Here is a 21,119-nt window from a genome sequence, read left to right as displayed (position 1 = left end):
GATACTGCATGTAGACACACCTTCGTTTCTTTCTCAAGTGGCTGGAAGTCACTATCAAAACCAAGTGGGAAGAGAAAAGGTGACAGAATTTCCTCATTTGGGGCACCGATGTTGTCCAAGTGTCAACAGAGCCATCAACAGCGACATCCAAGGCCTTTTCAAACAGCTTTTATGTCCCAAGAACATGCAAATAAAACTTATCTCATTAGAAAAAAAGTGAATAAGTTACTACATATTTTGGAGTCTTAGTTTTTTTTTGTTTTTTTTTTTTAATTTTTATTTATTTATTTATTTTTTATTTATTTATGGCTGTGTTGGGTCTTCGTTTCTGTGCAAGGGCCTTCTCTAGTTGCGGCGAGCGGGGGCCACTCTTCATCACGGTGCGCGGGCCTCTCACTATCGCGGCCTCTCTTGTTGCGGAGCACAGGCTCCAGACGCGCAGGCTCAGTAATTGTGGCTCACGGGCCTAGTTGCTCTGCGGCATGTGGGATCCTCCCAGACCAGGGCTCGAACCCGTGTCCCCTGCATTGGCAGGCAGATTCTCAACCACTGCGCCATCAGGGAAGCCCTGGAGTCTTAGTTTTGTTTGAGGTGAGAACCCGTGTGAATTTAACGCAAAGTGGTAAAAAACCCAAGAAAATGGCAAGGAAGGAGCTTATTTAGAAAGCCGAATGAAGATAAACATATTAGCAAACTAACTCAAGATTCAGAGAGTCATAAGAATCTTAATCACTTTCTCTGGTGGTCACACCAAATTGCTAACAGAAGTAAATTCAAACAATTTAAAGACACTGTATAAGTTTTCACACTATGACTGTTTCTTCAAAGTGAGGTAAGAATCGCAAACCTGTGGTTAGTTTTTCAAATGTGGACACTGTGGTCCAAAAGGTAAACTCAACCCAATGGCCTTCTCAGGACCTTATCCTATACCTGGGGATCCAGCCAACAGGGGTGATTTCAATGTCTTTCCAGATCTACCTCCCTGAGCAAAGGGCCATGGGCTGAGACCAAACTCAGACTAACTCTGCAAACACCCTCACTGCTCAGACATGGACCGTCTGGCTGGGGGCTCTTGGAGAGAGATTAAACGTGAAACATGGAAAATATCTGTAGGCAAAGATGATTTTGGTTTGGTCCCTGTTCACTGGAGAGGCTAAGGCTGGGAAGCCAGAGCGAGTCTAGCTACGGTGGTAGAATCAGAGGACTGACCGGGCCTGGGGCACGTCCTTGTTTAGACAGTGAGTGAGCCTTAAAGCAGAGGCTCCCCTCTCCACGTTCAACAGTCCCTATACTTGGGGGTGGTCCTTCTGCAAGACTCAAATCGATGCCTATGGCTTAATTTGGAACATTTACTTTGCCAGAAAGTGCAACCCAGTGGCCAAAGATTCTTACTTCCCTTGGCCTCACTTTCACACACATACACACACACACACACACATACACAGACACACAAATTAAAAACATCCTCTTAGGTGGAACATTCGAGCAAATATTCTTGTCTAGGGTACAAGGACTTCAAACTCTCCAGTGTCACACTAGTGGATCTAACAGAGACCATGGAAAATGCCAGAGAGATGACAACTTACATTAAAATCCCCAAGTGGAACATTCTCTTAGAGAGAGAGGTGGTGCTGGCTTTGTTCCAAACTGGGAAAGTCTTTACATTTCTGAGAAAATGACAACCCCAGAGAGCCAGCCTGTAAGAACCTCAGATCAGGAATGAGACTGTTGTGGCCAAGAGTGTGGGCTCTGGAGTCCCACTGGCTCAATTTGAACCCTGGTTCTATCCTATCATCCTTATGTCCCCGTGCCTCAGTTTTCCCCACCTGTAAAATGGGGGAAACAACAATACTTGCTTCATAGCATGGCTTTATTGCTAAGGCAAAGGAAATTAATGCATGTAAAGTATCAATATTTAGAAGAGGGCACGGCACAGAGTTAGCGCTTAGTCGTGTTATTTGCTATTGTTTTTGTTATTATTATTATCATTATTTTTTGGCTGCACCATGCGGAACACAGAACTTCCCAGACCAGGGATTGAACCCTCGCCCCCTGTGGTGGAAGCATGGAGCCTTAACCACTGGACCACCAGGGAAGTCCTGTTGTTGTTATTATTAATAATGGGTCTGGCTCTGCCACGAATTATCTACAAGACCTCAGGCAAGTCACAGTATCCCCCCGCCCTGAGCTTTTCTGCTGCCATCTTGGTGAAGTTTGGACTGCATGACTTCTGAAGTCCTTTCTGGGTGTAGAGATCGACTACTGTTCTTCAGAAAAATGGAAGCAGAAGGAGCAGAAGATACCTAAAAGCTTTCCCTCCTCTGCTGCATCTCTTTGCAGGTGGCAAAGAGGATCTACAGTGGGCAGGGCTCACGTCCCCTCACCTGCGTCCTCCCAAGGAGGCTGGGAGCGCCAGGACTGCAGGTGTCAGGGCTTTTGAAGTGTAGATGGTGCTCCCCAAAGAAAACTGCCATGCCTGGCCCTGCATATCAAGGGGCTCGGGTGCCTGACCAGCCAGGGAGACACGCCACACCCTGCACCTTCCTGGATGGGAAGCATCAGGGGCTCCAAGGAGCCCTGAGCCTGAGCACTTGCCTTTCTTTCCATCCACTGAGGCACAGGGTATCCGATGGCCATCCCTCTTTTGATCTGTCAAAATATTACTTAGTGGGGTGTGTCAGAAAAGGGCGGAAGAAAGGCGTTATGTTTTAGGGCTCACATGGGCAACAGAAAGTTCTGAAATGGAGTTTCTTCAAAGGTACCCCTTCTGACTTCTGTGCTGAAATGAATTCTGTTTAAACCAGACCCAGGCTGCAGCCTTGAGTCCCTCTGGGAACGAGCTGTGTCTTTCACAGGGTGGCTCTGATTTGGAAGAAAGGGTGTGCTACATTGCAAAGGATGTTGTCAAGGCCAAAAAGGATTTGAAAAGCTTCCTTAACCAGGTCACTAACAACACCTTTAATTACGCAGAGAGAAACAACGGTAATTATAGTCTCTGTCAGCATCCTGGGCTGGCAGCTCCCCAGCTAGGTATTCACACACGGCAAGGATGCTACTCTCTTGTTGAAACAAAACACTTTAGGTTTAAGCCGGGGTTGAAAGATGAGTTTGCTTTCCCTGGAAACATTCCCCCTTAATCAATGCTGGAGGGACCAAGCCTATTTCCCTCTGGGCCTCTAAGTCCTGTGTGGTGGAAGTCCTTCCCCTTTGCTTTCTGTCTCTGGACAGAGTGAGACTAGCATGTAAGTTCTACAAGGTCAGTGACCTTTTCTGTCTTATTCACTATTGTATCCTCAGTGCCTAAAAGAGGGCCTGGCACAAAACACTCAATAAACACACCTTGGGTGAGTGAGAGGATGAATACATGAATGAAGTTGCCCCAGAAGCCTTAGAGACATGGGGACTGAATGCCACCAAGCTATGGAGGTGAACGATTCTTCTGGAACGACCGTGAGGGGAGGCCCCCTGAGTTCTGAGTGCCCTGGGCGCCGGTCCATAGCATCAGCCTCAGACTGGGGAAACGGAGTGGCAATGGGTAGACAGGACTCTCATGCCTGAAGCTCAGGTCTTTCTATCACAGCAAAGGCCATCTGTCCAGTCCCCCAAGGCTCCCTCTGAGACTAGCTCACCTGCGCAGGTCAGGTGTCCTAGGTCCTCTGTCAGCAAATCCATCCCTCCCAGCCTTTCCTGTGCACACACGTTGAGGCTAAAGAGAGTGATACAGGAGATAGGAGATTTCCAAGGGGGACAAAGCGAGGAAACACCTACCTTTCTACCCAGCAAACTCTATGACGACAAGCTAGGAAGCAGAGAGGAATGGGAGCAGAGCTTTTATATTGGGGTAGAAGGAGTCTCTGCGTCTCCTTGATGGAAAGGGTCTCTCTAGGTGTGTGCCCGCCTGCATGCACGTGTGTGTCCCTGTTGTATGATGCGTTCTCAGGGGGCCTGTGAATCCTCACGGTCCTCGAAGAAGCCTGCCGACTGGTACCACTGCCTCTTCTCCCTGGCACCGCAAGGGCCTTAAATCAGAGCGTACTGATGAACTAGCAGGCAGACCCCCTGTCATCTACTTTCTAAGACGTTCTCTTATAAACCTAGGAGTGCATGTGGACTTGTTCTTCCTTTCTTCATTTTAAAATAAGTGCCCAGGTTCTCTGCTCTTGGAATTCTTCCATCCCAGTGCTAAAATGCTACTGCCCTGGGGTGGAAGGGTGTCCTGATCAGAGTAGGGAGATGGGGATGTGGGCCGAGTACCTGTCTCTCTTCTGGGGGCCCATCTCACCTCTCCTTAATCACTGCAGCTCTGCAATTTCAATCTGGAGCCAAAGCCACCTCTGTGCCAAACAAGGAGGAAGCTGAGATGCCCGGCCTCCCTTCAGATGTCTCCTAAGACTCCCTGGACTGTGGCCTGATGTCTGGAGGGAGGGCAGAGCAGAGCTCGGGGGGAACGGAGGTGCTGGCCCTTCCTGCTCTTACTGGTCATCAAGGGAGCTGCTTCCCAGCCCAGGGGGCTGTCAACAAGCGAGAGGGCAGGAACGCGTTCCCAGCTAGACCTCTCACAGGGCAAGTGCCTGTGGTCACCGGCATGGACATTGTACAAATTACCCTCCCTCTGCTGACTGCACAATTCTCCCTCCGGTTCTGAGAAAGAAGAAAGATGGAGCAGTGACCAGGGATATGACTCCTGCCCAGCTCTGACCCCATCTTTGTTCTTCTGCTCATTGGCAAATGGGAATGATCATCACCCTGAAAGCCAAAGGCCCTAACTTGTCTGCCCAGATGAGTGGGGCAGAGGTCACCGAACTCCAGGCCCAGAGAGGGCCATGGAGATGGTGGGGAAACAGAAGCCCTGAGAGAGAAGCGTACCTGCCCGTGGACACAGTCGTGGCCAATCTAATAATGATCATCATTCTCATAATAGTAGCTAACGTTTATAGGATGTTTCCTATGCACTGCATTGAGTGCTTTGTATATATCACCTCACTTGACCCTCATACAACCCCTGTCGTAGATCCATTATTATTATTCCCATAATAGAAGGGCTCTTCTACCATCTCCTCTGCCAAAAAGACACCCACCTTGCCTCTCTATTGCCATGAAGTGGAAAACCGTCAAAGCCTTGGAATCTCAGGAGGCAGGAAAGGAGGCTCAGGGGTGAGACATGTATTGTGTCAGCTACCCTGGAGATGGCTGGACACTCTTGCGTTAGAGCCGTTGTTTCTTTCCTTCTGTCTTTAAAGAGAACTTCGCCCAATAGAGTGCGGAGAGTTGGAAAATCTACTGGCCTCGTGAGTGTGTGGAAATAAATTAATTCCAGTATTCAAATTAAGCATCCCTGTTGGCCTCTGGTCTTTCAAAAGCCAACAACAGACTGCAATGACAATGGGACTTGAGCAATTATGATGAGAATATAAATGAACATGATTTAAATACCAGAGGCATGATAATTTGGAGAATGGCTAAATAAACCTAATAATCTCATTCCTGCAATGTCCAATTATGGTGTTTTAATTAAAACCTCCTAAGGAAATGGGTGGCTAGTCATGGCTCACCTTAATTATCTTTATACCTAGTAACTAGTCTCAAATTAAAAAAAAAAAAAAAAAAGAAGTAGAAGGGGAAAGTTTCTTGTTTCCAAGGAGATACACCTGTTTCATTTTTAATAATAACTGAGGAAGAGTTTGTTGAGAGGCTATTAGGATCCAGCACTATTCTAGGTATTGGGGCACCGGAAAAAAATGTAAGACACGGCGCCTTATTACTAGAAGACAAGATTAATCTTCATGAAAATATATCTCACATTCAAAGGCAAAGGACGGATAAATGTGAAACGGGTGGACAAACCAATGGGTTCAAAGATATTCAGAGGAAAGAGATAACTGACTCAAGAGGTCAAATATTTAGCTACTACCCTTGAATTATAAATTGTAACTGGTAGAAACTTTCTCAGATTAAGGGATAAGAAAATTGACACGTGGAAGACAAATCCTAGAGTTTACACTCCAAAATAAGCCCTTTAGCTAAGGATGGAAAAAAAAAATTCAACTTGCAACTCACGTGAGCCTAATCATGGCCAAAGCAGAACCTTTTCTCCAATCTGCTGTATGAACTCATAACGTCCACTGAGGGACTCTTCTAGTCCTAGGGCCCTAACTTCCTCTTAAAACAAGGAAAATTAACAGAGAAATCCCTTCAGCAAGAGCTAAAGGAAACTAAGCAGTCCTGCTGTATATCATAGAAAACTGTTAATAATAAATAAAATAAGAGTCTCCCACCCTTGTGAAAAATGCCCAGCTCTCTCCCCAGGGGAGGAAAATAAATGCCTTTGATTGAAGGGGACCGTTGACAGAGGGGATGAATTTTGCCAGAGTGCGCTACTAGCAAATTTCTGGGTTAGCTGCGGTGATAAGGAACCAGTAGCCTGGACTTCTGGGGAGAAGAGGCTGGGCTCCAGACAGCCGGATTTAATTCAAAGGGAGATATCAGGAACTTGGGCAGGCAGGGCTGTCACAGGCTGAGAGAGATAAAGCTCTTTCCTGTCTCTGGAGTCATGCGTTGGGTGAATTTTTCGATACCGTGTAGGGGCGCAGGGAGGTTTTTCTAAGGCTGCCTCAACAGGGGCCACTGGTGATGAATACGCATAGGGATGGTTTAAGTGCTGCCCCATGCCCTTTTTTCTCCTGAGCAGACGACTTCTATTTTTTAAGAGATTTTCATGCTCCTCCTTTCTCGACTGAAGTCCTCCTCCTGCGGGTTATGGGAGGAATAGCTTGGATGAGGAGGGACCCTGGTGGTTTTGCAGCTTTCAACAATGGCCAGCAGGTCTGTCCCAGACCGCCTCATTCGGATGCCTTGCTGGGCTCTGCCGTGGGGCAGGACCTGCACCCTCAGAGGTGGGCTGCATCTCATGGTAGGCGGGTTGGTCGGTACCCGAAAATAGCCCGTTTCTTTGACCTCCTGTGCGTGCACAGGCTGAGTCCTGCTCCACGCTGCTTCCTCTGGCATCCTTTTATCACAGTCTCACCAACTACCCTGAACAAATCATGAAAGACGCAGTACTTTTGGGAGGGGGTGCTCCTCCTGAACCCCGCTAATGAGGGCGGTTGTTCATTCGTTACAGATGTTCAGTTCACCAGTTCCCCCCGCCATTGTATCTGACTTACTTTTCAGAAAGTTACCCTGCACAGCATCCTATTTTGAAGCCTTGAGAGCCTGGGAAAAGCATCTAAAAAATCCCCCACGCATAGGGGTCCTAATATGTCACTCCCTTAAATTCATACTACTAGTGAGAGGGTGGAGGTTCACAGCATATTCATGTCTGCAGTCTGTGGATTAAATTCTCGTGTCCTTAAAAGACACCTGGCCTCGTATGAAGAAGTTACAGCCCATCACAAGCAATGGGCTTGATTGCTATAAACAGGGGATATGATAAAGGTCACAGTCACCTATGTAACTATTAACCCACCTGTGAGATCCAGCTTTTTCAGAGGAGGGAGACCTGGGGCAGTAACGTTTCCAGGACCCAGGAGGATCAGCCTTCCGGCCCTGGGTTTTGGGTCCTGACTGCTGCTGGGTAAGCAATGTCTCGGCACTCCCTTGATGGGAAGGTGCTTTCATGACGAAGCACCTTCGTGTTGGTGCGCAGCTTTAAACTTGGTACCCACCCGTAATAATGTGTTTTAACCTTCTCCCTAATTAGTTTTTCTCAATAGCTTTTGCATGACTCCTGCACTCTATAATTATTTCTTTCACTGGCACTTATGCTGATATTGTACCCTTTGCCTAATAATTACCGTAATTACAGTCACTATATTTGAGTTGGGTGTCTGTGTGATAAACGGTTTTATGATGTGTTTGATGTAAAGTGATTTCTAAGTGGGCGTCTATAGGAAATTGTTGAGGTACTGCTCTGAAACATGTTAAAATATTTTTGGGTATTAAATGACTTGATAAAGTTGTAACATGACAGGAGAAAGCAGCAGATCAGGGAGATAAAGTTGAATTCAAGGAAAATTCCTATATATGGCAAACGCAGCCTAAGAGCAGAAGAGGGCCAGTCTGCACTCCTGGCCACATGGGGGTCCCATAGCGCATAGTGGGCTCAATAAACCTTCCATACTGAAAGTGGGCAGCAATTAAAAAAAGGTGAAAAGTGCAGTCCCCACCCACGCTAAGCTCCTCATTGACCTTTTCCCTTCCTACACACCAGAGCCCCAAGAACAGCCTTTAGAAGCCACTGGGTCCCAATTCCAGGACTGAGTTCCTGGATCTCAGGAATGCATCTTTGGGGAACTCCTCAACTGAATACTCCTTTTTTTTTTTTTTTTTTTTGAGGAAATCAAGAGATTAGCTTACTTCCTTGCCACCAGAAAAGGGAAGAATGGATGGGATTGGGCAATGTCAATGAAAAGTAAAAACAAACAAGCAAACAACATTTAGGACCCAAGGCAAAGGTGACATCCTCTGGGAAGCTTTTCTCAGGCCACTCAGCCACCTCCCGTCCTGGAGAGATGAGCTGCCTTCAGTCATGTCCAAGCACAGCTCTGTTTTCTGTACTACATGGGCACCTGTGCTTCTCTTACAGTTCAATTACCCACAGATCAAACTCTCGTGTTTGCTCAGCATTTTGTGGGCCCACTAAACTATAATAATTAAGCTCCATTCATTAGCTCTTACCAAGTGCTGTGTATTATGCTAAGTGCTTTATATGCATTACTTCATTTAATCTTCCCACCCATCTCTGGAGTTATGGACTGCAATTTTTTCTATTTTGCAGACATGCGGTAACTTACCAAAGTCACACACCATTAACAGACAGAGCTAAGATTTCCAGCCAAGCAGGCTGACCCCATAGCCTCTATTAGCCTGACTCTCAATTTCTAGGAGCAAATGGGCGATAGGAACGGGTTTGGCCAATGCTCAAGTACCTAATGGACTCTGAGGCTTAAAAGGAAGTGATTCATGAGTTCCTTGAGCATTTTCCTTCATCAGATGGCAAGAGCTTCTTTTCTGGAACCCCTGGAGGCACCTTAGAGTTCTTTTAAGTGACTGGCGAATGCTGGGGCAACCTGCGAGGCTCCACACCGAGCTCTGGGCTGGGGTGTGCGTTCAAGGCCAAGGTGATGTTAAGGAGAGCTCACAGGTGGGCGAGTCACAGGACAGGAGGGGAGGGGAGTGGTGGGGTCACCTCACCTGGGCACACGTACTCCTTCTTCTGCACATCCGCCACGTTGAAGCCCCTCAGGTGCACAGGAGCCATGCAGAGAGTGAACTGGCCAATGGTCCGCCGCTGTCGCAGCCAATCCGAGAGCCAGGCCAGGTGGCAGTCGCAGTACAGGTGGTTGGAGTGGAGGCGCCTGGGAGAGGGAGGGACAGAGGGAAGATGATGTCACAGCAGGAAGTGGGGAGGGTGCCACTGTCTGAATAGAGCGGGCTGAACCTCCGTGCCCTTTGCCCAGTGTGACAGTCCTCGGGAGCCCAGGGGACCATTGCCCTCTGCACCGCGGAATCCCCACAGGAGCCTCAACCCTCTTATTGCCAAGCCACAAATGACAGTCATCTTCTCGTGCCGGCCACATCCAATGGAGGCCTCCAGGGTTCTGAGCAATTCCCATTTTTTAATAGTAATTCCACCCTTTTCTGTCCCACTCAGGAAAGGTTCAACACATAGAAGAGGGAGGGTGACATTATTACAGCAATGATCCTGATTCAGGTCAAACTTCCAAAAGGGTGACTCAGGTGTAGCTTTCCGTACTTTAGCTAGCCCTGGTTACAGATGCTTTACAACAGCTTCTTAATCTCCACGCTCCAGTCTGTGGTGAACTGTGGCCGAGATCTGCTGTTGTCTTTTCTCTCCTTCCTTCGTTTTCTCTCTAAGTGTCGCTTTAATGGACCCCCCTGTGTGTCATGCTGGCGAGCCTAAAACCAATACCGCTGTGTGCTCTAGCCAGGGTAAGCAGGGCACAGAGAGAAGGGTACTTTCTGAAGGATGCACCTTCTCTTCATCCTCCTATTTAAATAAGGTGTTTACAGACTCTTGTAATCCACAGCACTTTCTCCAGAGTGCCCTGGCTAGCCTTCCCAAGTTCAAGTCCACCTGGTGTATGTGCTATTCTGACTGGTTTGGTGCCTCTGAAAAGGATTTTTATCCATCTTCAGGACTCTTGGGCTTTCTCCCTCTAGTAGCTGTGGTTCCAGATCAGCTTCTCACCCTGGAGTGAATAAGATTCCTGAGAGGGATCTTCAGGTTCCACATCTGAGGGGAGCCTCATCTGGTTAAGTTGAATTTCCTTTCCACTGTCTGGAGGGCAACCTAAGGATACCCAGGGGCTCCTAAAGGTTCTTCCCCAAGGTTTCTGCATCAGGGGTTTCCAACTTCCACAGTCCCTACAAACTTAGATCATTAGCAGTGGCGGTAGGTGAGTTTTAGTCACGACAGCTTATCATATACTTGGCTTTCTGATGCAAATTTTAACTGCCCCATCCTGCACCTGCACCAGCCAGCAATATCTTGGGACTTGCAAGTACTCTGTGTCATGCCAGTTAATACTGAGTGGCAGACCGAAGCAGTGGCTCAGGCTACATCCGTGTCTGAAATGGAGAGAGCTGAAGAGCTCTTGACCACACTCCACTTAGTGTAAGGTCAACATTGCTAAACATTGGCCAAGTGTAGCCCATCTGCGCTGCCTGCCAGCAGAGTCTCCCTGGCCCTGCACGGGTGCAAACTTCGGGCAGGCCAGGGCCACCAGGGACCTTGGCAGACTCAGGGTGGGTGTCCCAGGTCCCATAATATCAGACTGACTGAACAAACCCATATCCCACCTAGAATGCCATTTTTTTCTGCTGAAACATATTTGAAAAGATTTTTTACGATTTTGTTTAAACATGATTAACTTTGATGTTATAATTTTCTTTTTGTATTTCAGAGCCAATTCTTAAAAGTCAAAGACAACTGCATAGACCCCCAGGACCAAGACAGTGTGCCTGTAATGGGCCCCAAGGAATTCTCGCCTCTGAGCGTCAAAGCTCAGGCCCCGATGCTGTGGAAACAAGCCTGTCTCCCTCTTAGTCTGGCAACTCCAGGAAGAGGTACGACAGGTGGGAAGGGGGAGGGGAGGCAAAATCCTAACCTGGAGGGAAGGACCTCTGTTCTAAGAAGGAAGGCAAGACCTCTGTGTATTCAACAAAGATGACCACTTTGTGCCAAGGGCGGAGGGGGGCCTGGTGTTGGACTTGGAGCTGGTTACTCTTTCCCAAAGAGTATGAAGGGGAGGAGGGAATTCCTTTTCTGCATTGGAACTTTTTGGGAAACTGCAGCATGAGGGAAAATGATCTGTCTCCTGACCCATCAGTGAGCTGTTGAGAGACAGAGAGAGAGAGAGAGAGAGAGGGAGAGGGAGAGGGAGAGAGAGATGATTGCGCAGCCAGGAATACACCACCAGGTATAAAGGCTGTCTAGGAAAAAAGTGACAGTGGGTCAGTTCTTAGTGACAAGGCAGAGCAGAAATAGGCAGCAGTGGCACACACAGGCTGAGGTGCCAGAGTTGTTTTGTGTGTGTGACGTTTAATGAGTTTGGCTTTTATTAGGAAAGGCAGTTGCCCTCTTTGGCACTGAGGTATGGAAGCTAAGGAAACAAGGCGGATCCATGCAAACAAATTCCCATCAGTTCCAGTCAGAGGTAAGAGATCAATGGAACAACAAAAATGAGGTTTAGGTAAGTCAGATCCTAACTGAGCTGATTAATTTCTGGGATAATCAAAATGTCAGCGGTTTCCCTTTTGGAAGATTATATTAGGTTGGTTGTTCCTTAATCCCCACTGGCCAGCCCCAAGCCACCTCCTTTTTTAACCTTGCTACAGATGGCCCTTATCCCTTTGTCCATTTCTGTAGGAATTTCTCCTCTCGTAAGTAGGACCATGGAAAAGAGGTGACCCAAACTGCTTTTGAAGCCATGTGAATGCTCTTGTCAAAAGCCCAGGACAGTGGACAGGCTCAGATCTCCCCCTCTTGGAATTTTACCCAGCAGACGGGCTGGAGAGTCGAGCTGGGCAGAGTCTTTCAAGCTGCCTTTTACATCATGTTTCGTAGATCAAATTGAGCAATGTTATCCCAAATACGAATGTTAAAAGAAAAAGAATCTTGATTATCTCGAAACTTGAGCCCAGACGCTGCCAGGAGTATTTCTAGTTTTCTTGAGTGAGAAGAGACATAATCTTAATTACTTTCAATAACTTTTGTGATGGCAATGACACAAGGAGGGTGGCCTCCAGTGGCCTTTCAGCCATGTGGAAGCTCCGGTCTCCCCTTCCTCAGCTCACCTGATGCTCTTCTGCTTTTGTTCCTACTGAACAGGACAAGCTCAGGTTCTGATGTCATAGTGCCAGAATCTGACATAGGCTCTGTGCTTTTCGACTTTGACCTTGGGCAGCAATCTAATCCTGGGCCTCAGTGTTATCATCTATAAAATGGGGATATTAATGGTGCCTCCTTGCCTGGGCCATTGTGAGGATTGAAATGATTCATGAAAAATGCTAAGCACAAGGCCTGGGACACCGTAAACTACCAAAGAAATGTTTGCTCTTATTATTCTTACTGTGAGGAGACTAGCTCCAGACTTCAGGCTCTTCCCAACCCAAGGCCCTGACTGTACAAGGCTATCATTTCTTAGCCACCAAAGCATCAAGGTGGCTAGGTGGTTCCTGTCAGTTGTTCTGTGGTCTTTTGTGGACAGAAACACCATATTTCATGTTGGCAAAACCACTTTTACAGAAGATAAGGTGAATGAATACAAATGCCAATTTGTAAAAGGTGCCTTTTAGCCACAGATGCTAAATTAAATTTCCAGCAAATCCTTTTAGAGAGGGTCAGCGTTCATTTTCTATAAAATGTGGCTTCCTGAATTCAATATAAAAGCTTTCCTTTAGAAATCCCATTTACGACTTCCTTCCTCTCTCCTCTTCCCCCTTTCTCCACCACCAGCGCTCCCCCCTCACCACCACACTTTAATTACAGTGAAGGGGGATTAGTCAGCTCAAGTCTCTGGGGAGTTCTCTACAGAGCCATCTCTGAAATTAAACTAAAGAGAAAATGGCAGCAGGCAGGGAGCAAAGAGAACAGACGAGATTGATGGATTGATCTGAACTCATCAGATGAGTGTTCAGGACCACAGGGAAGTATGACAGCAGAAACAAGGAGAAAAAACTCTCCTGCCCTCTTCCCCCACCCTTACAACACCCCGACAAAGATCCAGACCTCACCATCTTCCCTGCCTCCCGTGGACCCCTCCCTGCTCTCTTATTGATGCTTTTCAACTGAAAATAACAGGAGGGGAGGGAGAAATCACAAAGCTGCAGCCCACAGGAGCTGGACTGCTGGTTGCGCAGGCGAGAGCCGTATTTCTCCTATTCAACCCACGCGCCTGGGGAGATGCGGGCCCAGCACCCCGAGGACCCAGTGATTTCTCCTGCACCATTCCCTTTAATTAATCTATCTATCTATCTATCTATCTATCTATCTATCTATCTATCTATCTATCTATCTATCTAGGCCGCACCATGCAGCACGTAGGATGTGGGATCTTAGTTCCCCGACCTGGGATCGAACCCGTGCCCCCTGCATTGGGAGTGTGGAGTTTTAACCACTGGACTGCCTGGGAAGTCCCACCATCCTCTTTTAAAAGGGAAGGAAGAAGATAGATGTTCTTGGCTGAATTCTGCTACCCCATGAGGGATCAGAGGGAGAAATGGGCACAATGATGGAAGCTGAGCTTGGATCCTCCTTCTATATAATAACTTGTATTTGTTGTGTGGACACCATGACCAGGCACTTTACATGTTAGTACATGTCATTCCCACCATAACTTTGAGCCAAGCGCTTATGGATTCACTATCTATGAAGAACAGAGAGATGAAGCAACTTGCCCAGAGTAAGTGGCGGAGCTCGTATTTAACCTCAGGTCTGTCTGACTCCCAACTCTGTGTCCTTCTGAGGGCTCTCTGTATCATCTCCTCATCAATTGCTTCATTGATCTTTGCTTCATTCTTACCTGAGATAAGGTCACTTTCTCACTAATGCAGGGGTCTCAAACCTTATGAGTACTGAGATCTCCTGGAGGGTTTGTTAAAAACAGATGGCTGGGCCCACCCCAGAGATTCTGATTCCATGGGTCTGAGGTGGGACCTGCAATTTTGCTTTTCAACAAGTTCCAGGTGATGCTGATACTACTGGTCTAGGGACCCCCCCACTTTGGGAACCACTGTTCTAAGGATTTTCACATCTGCTTGGATGCAATGTTGCTCAGGGGCCATAGATAAGCTGGTTGCTTGGTATTTTTAATCCAGATTTCTGGATAATTAGTACGATGATGATAATAATAATATAACTATAAATACCATTTATTGTCTACTATGTGCCAGGCACTTTACTCTTGGGGGCTGACTCTCCCCTACTGCCGTGATATAAACTCCATTGACTCTCCACCAACACAAGAAAAACATCAAGTGTGAACCTCTTTGGAAAGGCCAGCAGAGTACATTTGTAGAGGAACTGAAAAAGGATTTCTGGCTGAGAGAGGACAACTTCCCAGGTAACAAAGGCACTAGACCTGCTCTCGGTATGGGGCGCCGTGGGGAGATTTGCTTCCTGAGCACACATTCTGGAAGGCTTGAGCCCACCCAACACATTAAAGATAAAGAACGGAGTTACTGCATTCTGATACCAGAATATCATCCAGGGAGCAGGAAAGTGTGGTGTGTGGCGGGTGGGAGGATGGGGTGAAGGAGCAGCTAAGACTCCCCCTCCTCCACCGTTCCCAGAGCGGGAAACAACTGTAGCCTTTGGCAGTAGGCTAGAACTGCCGGTGGTACAGGACATGAACTAAACAAATGATGAATCATCACATCCCTGTTCTAAAAGTTCGGTGACAATGTAACACCAATAAACTTTTCCATCCAGGTGGAAAACACAAAGAAGATTTCCCCAGTCCAGGAAGATTCCCGGGGTGAAGAGAATTGAGTTGGCCTGAAGCAGGATGGTGGTTCAGAACCATGGATGGCTCCGTGACCCTTCCCCACATCTGCCCTCGCTCACCAACACCCCTTAGTCAGTAGCAGAGGGAGGGGGCGTTTGGATGTAGGAACCGAGGGTGAGGTTTTACAAGCAGCTGAGAATGTTGCTCTGAAGCTGCATAAGGTGGGGAGCAGGTGGGGGAGGAAGCAGGGGACCTTTACTCACAAGGTTCGAATCTTCGGCATGTGGTTGAAGCTGGTGACCAGGATGCGGCTAATGTTGTTGTTATTGAGAGTGCTGCAGAGAAAGAGGAGAAACAGGTCAACAGGGCAGCAGCGTGGCGGGTACCAGGATGCTTATGGAAGGTGGGGAAGGGATGGATGTGACTGCAAGAGGGACCATCAATCAACAGCCATGGGTCAGTTGGTACAGCAGCCGGAGACAAGTGGTCGGGTCTCCAGATGATAAGAGAATCCCTGATTCCTTTTACAGGTGGATCCCTCCTTTCCTCTGCTGCCCTCTCAGTACTTACTTACCTACCTGGAGCAATAAGGCTGCTTCCTGAAATCCTACCGTGTCCTGAGTGGTTCATTACAACATCGCTGATTCCCACAACTACAAGGCCAGTTACATGTTCTTGTTCTCATTTTAGAGAGAAGGAAACAGATACAAAGCATCTTGCTTAGTTGCACACAACCTTACAGGGGAGGCTTTATCCTTGTGTTATAGATGAGGAAGCTGAGCTTCAGAGAAGTAAAACTACTTTTCCAAGGACTCACAGCTATTAAGCTGTGGACATGGGATGTGAACCCAGCACTAGCTTGCTCCAAACTCCTTGCTCTGCCCATTATACATACTGCCTCATACAGGGTGCTATTGTGGATAGGTTACTTTATGAGTATTTTCCAGCCATCTTCTGGCTCTTTAAGCACATCTTGTCTGAAGTGAGTCTGTGAGCTCTGTGAGGACAGGGATGAAGTCTCTACTTGCTTGTGCCTCCCCACGACCATGGATGGAGACTCCTCCAGTGCAGCATTGACACTGACTGGTATCTTTGTACAGGGAAAAGGGAAGAGAGGGATGTGAGCCCCATAAATGGACCAGAATGAAATCAGGCTGTAGGTAAGTACGGCCCTGGGCTTACCCTTCTAGAAGGACCTATTATGGGAGCCCAGGGAAAGCATGGCAGCCAAGGAAAAACCATGTGCAGAGGTGGAAATGTTATGTAGCAGAAGGGCCTGTCTGGGTCGGTTATTTCAGTGACTGTGCAGACAGAGGCAACCGTTCGCGGCAAGACTGTTCTCAGCTCTCTGACCCACACCTGCCTCACTTTGCATCCCAAAGGGCAGGAGTTGGATACAGCCCATGGGACGCTCCTTCATGATGGCCACTTGCTTCTGTGCTCTTCCCTCTCCTGTGCTCCTCCAAGGCCACATCAGATACCCTCTTCTCATCCACTCCCTCCTCTTACCCTCCCACGGGGTCCCACCGGCCCAGGAAGGAGCCTTTCTTTGTAAGCCTTCACTGGTTAAACAGACTTCTTTTGCCCCTGGCTCTCGGTAAACGCCTTATCTTCCTCTTAAAATGCCCTCTAACATTTTCTACCTTATGCATTCCTACAGTCCCAAGGCCTGGTCCATACATGATTCAGATTGAGTCTTATATACCCTAGTTGTGCGGTCTCGGGCCAACGATCAACATCTCTTAACCACAGGTTCTGCATCGGCAGAAGGAGGCAGGCAATGGTACCTACCTCACAGGCTGGTAAAAGGCTCAGCAGACAGTATGTGCTCAGTAATTGAGGCGACCATTTAACTGACGTTGGTGGAGAGAATCTAGTCCTGTCCTGGTCATTCTTGTTCCCCTCACACGACCCCAACCCCCAAGGGAATATAAACAGAGCTCTGCCTGGCACACAGTGGCCCCCACACACACCCCACCCCACCCAAGGGGCCCTGCACACATGCTTTCTCCCCTGGGGACACTAGTCCACAGCAGGATTCCAGGGACCACATACCCTTCACCCCAGGCTATTCCTCAAGGCCTTTGGCCAAAAAGGCCAGGAGGAAATCTATTTACACAGAGGCACAGAACCTAATACTTTTTCCTCCCCGCCCCCCCCATATTTCTTCTGCACCTGCCCTGTGTCTGGCATTATTTTAGGCATATAGTATGATAAAGAGGAATGAACCAAATTTACACTGCCTGCTTCTGCCCACTCTGGAACTTTACTAATGCACCAATTCAGACACTTTATGAAGTCTGAAATCCTACCTTTAAAATGTCTGAATGTCTATTCACTTTAAAATGTCTGAATGTCTATTCAGACATTTTATGAAGTTGAACCTACATAGCTATTTTGTTTCATGTGACTTATCTTTTCTATAAGTGTGTATGTGTGTGTGTGCGTGTGTGTGTGTGTGTGAATCCATCCTATCTCCATCCACCCAGGAAGCGTTCAGAGCATGTCATCAGACAGGGCGGAAGAATCTGTCCTTCCCACCGGTCCGGGCTCTCCTGCCTTGGTAGGGAGTTTCTGAGGAGCGACTGCTATGCTCCCCATCCCACCCCCTCTCCAGCGGATTAGGAATGCCTCCAGGGCAGAAACAATGCCTTCATTTCCGCTTCTATCCATCCCAGAGTTCTAGGCTCCACACCTGGGGGATACCTAAGCTAGGGTCGTTGATTCACTACCAGACAAAAATCTGAGTGTCCCCCTTATCTCTCAAAAGCAAGGAGCAAGAAGCCTCTGCAGAAAAGAGGCTTCCTTCCAAACATACCCAGCAACTCAACATCAGGCTGAGTTCACAGCCAGCCCTAATTTAGCTGAATATACAGCGCAGTTATATGCCGGGCTTGGATTGTAACTGCATCCGGCAGCCGTCCGGCAGCGATGACTTATTAATGTATGACTACGCTGATATTTAAATGTGAGCCGTAATGAGGGCTATAAAACATTTACGATAATAGCAATTATTCCAGAACCAAAGCGACTAAACACAGTATTCAGACCTTCATGATTTGCTGTGTGGGGCTGCCCGGCCCGGGGACGTCAGAGGGTTGCTAACCTCTTGGATGCCGATCTCCACGGCAGCTACAGTTTCTTCTTCCCTAATAAACACAGATTTATTTGATTTCCAATCTTGGTGGCTTTTGCCCATGCAGGGAGCATTCTTTTCTACCTGGTCCTTGTGTCCCAGCCTAAGCAGCTGGCATTTGATGGAGATGTCATTGTCATAACCCTGATGCAGAAGAGCAGAGTGGGTGAGCGTGGCCTCAAAGGCAATGACCTGGTTTAGATTCTGCCTCTGCCAATTACAGCCTGTGCAACCATGAGTTAAGTTTTCATAATCTTATTAAGTTTCCTCCTCTGTAACATGGGGCAAACAGCAGCACTGATCTCACAGAGCTTTCCTGGTGATTAAATGAGATGGTACTAATAATTGCCAACATTAACTGCGAGCTTATTTTATGCCAGGCAGGCACTGGGCTGAGGGTCCTACTTGTCATCTCATTTCTATAACCACCCGATGAGGCAGGCACCTTTCTATCACCTCCATGTCATGGATGAAGCAAGTGGTGGTACCAGGACTTAAATCCACACAAGCCTGACTCCAGAAATGACACCTGCCTTAGTTGCCTAAGGCTGCTGTAACAGATTACCACACATTCTGTGGTTTAAGAGGTTTATTGCTTATGTTGCCACATAAGGTACGATTCATAAGTTCCTGGGATGAGGACATGAACATCTTTGGGGGGATATTATCCAGCTGACCATCACGCCCTTGAAACAGGGCATGGAAAGCACACTTGTTAGCACACTGCCTGTGCTAGTAGTGATAGTCATAGGCAGTGATCGGTAATTATTAGCTATTATTATTATAGCTTGTGTTTGTTTGGTCCTTTATGGTTTACAGTATACTTTCACATTCATCTTATTTGGTACCTGAAGCACTCTGAGGTTGAAATTATTATCCCCATCTTACAGATGAGCAATTTGAGGCTATAAGACATGAGAGACCTACCCAGGGTAGCAACGAGCTCCTAGAGGATTCAGGACTCACTACTCTTTCTTTTCACAGTTTCTCCCAACTTTATCACTGCCTCCTGTTTTCAGGGCAAGTTTGTTACTCCAGCAAAGATATTCTCTGTCATTTCTACTCAGGGACCCAAAGCCGGAAATAACTGAGCAAGCCTCCCATTGCCTCTTGTTCTAGAAACTTTCTTGAAAATTAATCAACAGAAAAAATAAATGGTTTGGTCTGACAATGACCCACCTCCACCCCCATTAGATGACTGCCCAAGCCTAACCTATGGTGACCTCATCAACCTCACCTTATTTATTACTTCCATTTCCTGGAAGAGTTTTGCTAGTTCTAGAATCTAGCTTTAATCTCACTGCCCTGTTCCTATTGAGAAGATATGCTTTACCCCAAGTCGCCCTAGTTGGAAGTTTTTCTCCAAGTAAGTGCTCTTAATTCAGCATTTTCTGTCAGGTTTCAAACTCAAGTTCAGGGTCACATTAATTCTATGAAACTTCAAGACTGTCCTGGCGTCCCCTTTTTGTACTTTTTGTACCATGACAAGCTACTGAATGGGCATTTCAGTATGAACTAGAAATAATGCAATTTCCCCCCATCGGATTTATTTATTTAGTTAGTTAGTTATTTTTTTAAATTGGGGTATAGTTGTTTTACAATGTTGTGTTAGTTTCCACTGTACAGCAAAGTGAAGTGGAGTTCCCTGTGCTGTACAGCAGGTTCTTATTAGTTATCTATTTTATACATATTAGTGAATATATGTCAATCCCAATCTCCCAATTCATCCCACCCCCAACCCCCCTCTTTCCCCCCTTGGTGTCCATATATTCGTTCTCTACATCTGTGTCTCTATTTCTGCCTTGCAAACCGGTTCATCTGTACCATTTTCCTAGATTCCACATATATGCGTTAATATACGATATTTGTTTTTCCCTTTCTAACTTACTTCACTCTGTATGACAGTCTCTAGGTCCATCCCTGTCTCTGCAAATGACCCAATTTCACTCCTTTCTATGGCTGAGTAGTATTCCATTGTGTATATGTATCACATCTTCTTTATCCCTTTGTCTGTCGATGGACATTTAGGTTGCTTCCATGTCCTGGCTATTGTAAATAGTGCTGCAGTGAACATTGTGGTATATGACTCTTTTTGAATTACAGTTTTCTCTGGGTATATGCCCAATAGTGGGATTGCTGGGTCATATGGTAGTTCTATTTTTAGTTTTTTAAGGAACCTCCATACTGTTCTCCATAGTGGCTGTATCAATTTACATTCCCACCAACAGTGCAAGAGGGTTCCCTTTTCTCCACACCCTCTCCAGCATTTGTTGTTTGTAGATTTTCTGATGATGCCCATTCAAACTGCTGTGAGGTGATACCTCACTGTAGTTTTGATTTGCATTTCTCTAATAATTAGTGATGTTGAGCAGCTTTTCATGTGCGTCTTGGCTATCTGTATGTCTTCTTTGGAGAAATGTCTATTTAGGTCTTCTGCCCATGTTTTGATTGGGTTGTTTGTTTTTCTGATATTGAGCTGCATGAGCTGTTTATATATTTTGGAGATTAATCTTTTGTCCGTTGATTCATTTGCAAATATTTTCTCCCATTCTGAGGCTTGTCTTTTCCCCTTGTTTATAGTTTCCTTTGCTGTGCAAAAGCTTTTAAGTTTCATTAGGTCCCATCTGTTTATTTTTGTTTTTATTTTCATTACTCTAGGAGGTCGGTCAAAAAAGATCTTGCTGTAATTTATGTCAAAGATTGTTCTTCCTATGTTTTTCTCTAAGAGTTTTATAGTGTCCAGTCTTACATTTAGGTCTTTAATCCATTTTGAGTTTATTTTTGTGTATGGTGGTAGGAAGTGTTCTAATTTCATTCTTTTACATGTAGCTGTCCTGTTTTCCCAGCACCACTTATTGAAGAGACTGTCTTTTTCCATTGAATATCCTTGCCTCCTTTGTCATAGATTAGTTGACCATAGGTGCGTGGGTTTATCTCTGGGCTTTCTATCCTGTTCCATTGATCTGTATTTCTGTTTTTATGCCAGTACCATATTGTCTTGATTACTGAAGATT

At 46.6% G+C, this 21,119-nt stretch overlaps 1 protein-coding gene across 3 annotated transcripts in view; it reads right to left on the bottom strand.

Annotated features, from left to right (window-relative positions):
- The window catches only part of SLIT3 (slit guidance ligand 3), a 618,363-nt gene that overhangs the window by 136,273 nt on the left and 460,971 nt on the right, over nt 1–21,119 (bottom strand). For all 3 annotated transcript variants that reach the window (XM_036848363.1, XM_036848365.1, XM_036848366.1), the window contains 2 exons: nt 15,233–15,304; nt 9,193–9,356 (listed from right to left, as the gene is read on the bottom strand). In XM_036848363.1, coding sequence (XP_036704258.1) covers nt 9,193–9,356; nt 15,233–15,304 — 236 coding nt within the window. The remainder of the gene's footprint in view (nt 1–9,192; nt 9,357–15,232; nt 15,305–21,119) is intronic.

This window comes from Balaenoptera musculus, chromosome 3 (genome assembly GCF_009873245.2).
Source record: "Balaenoptera musculus isolate JJ_BM4_2016_0621 chromosome 3, mBalMus1.pri.v3, whole genome shotgun sequence".
NCBI classification, from domain to species: Eukaryota; Metazoa; Chordata; class Mammalia; order Artiodactyla; family Balaenopteridae; genus Balaenoptera; species Balaenoptera musculus.
This window is presented reverse-complemented; position numbering and strand designations above follow the sequence as displayed.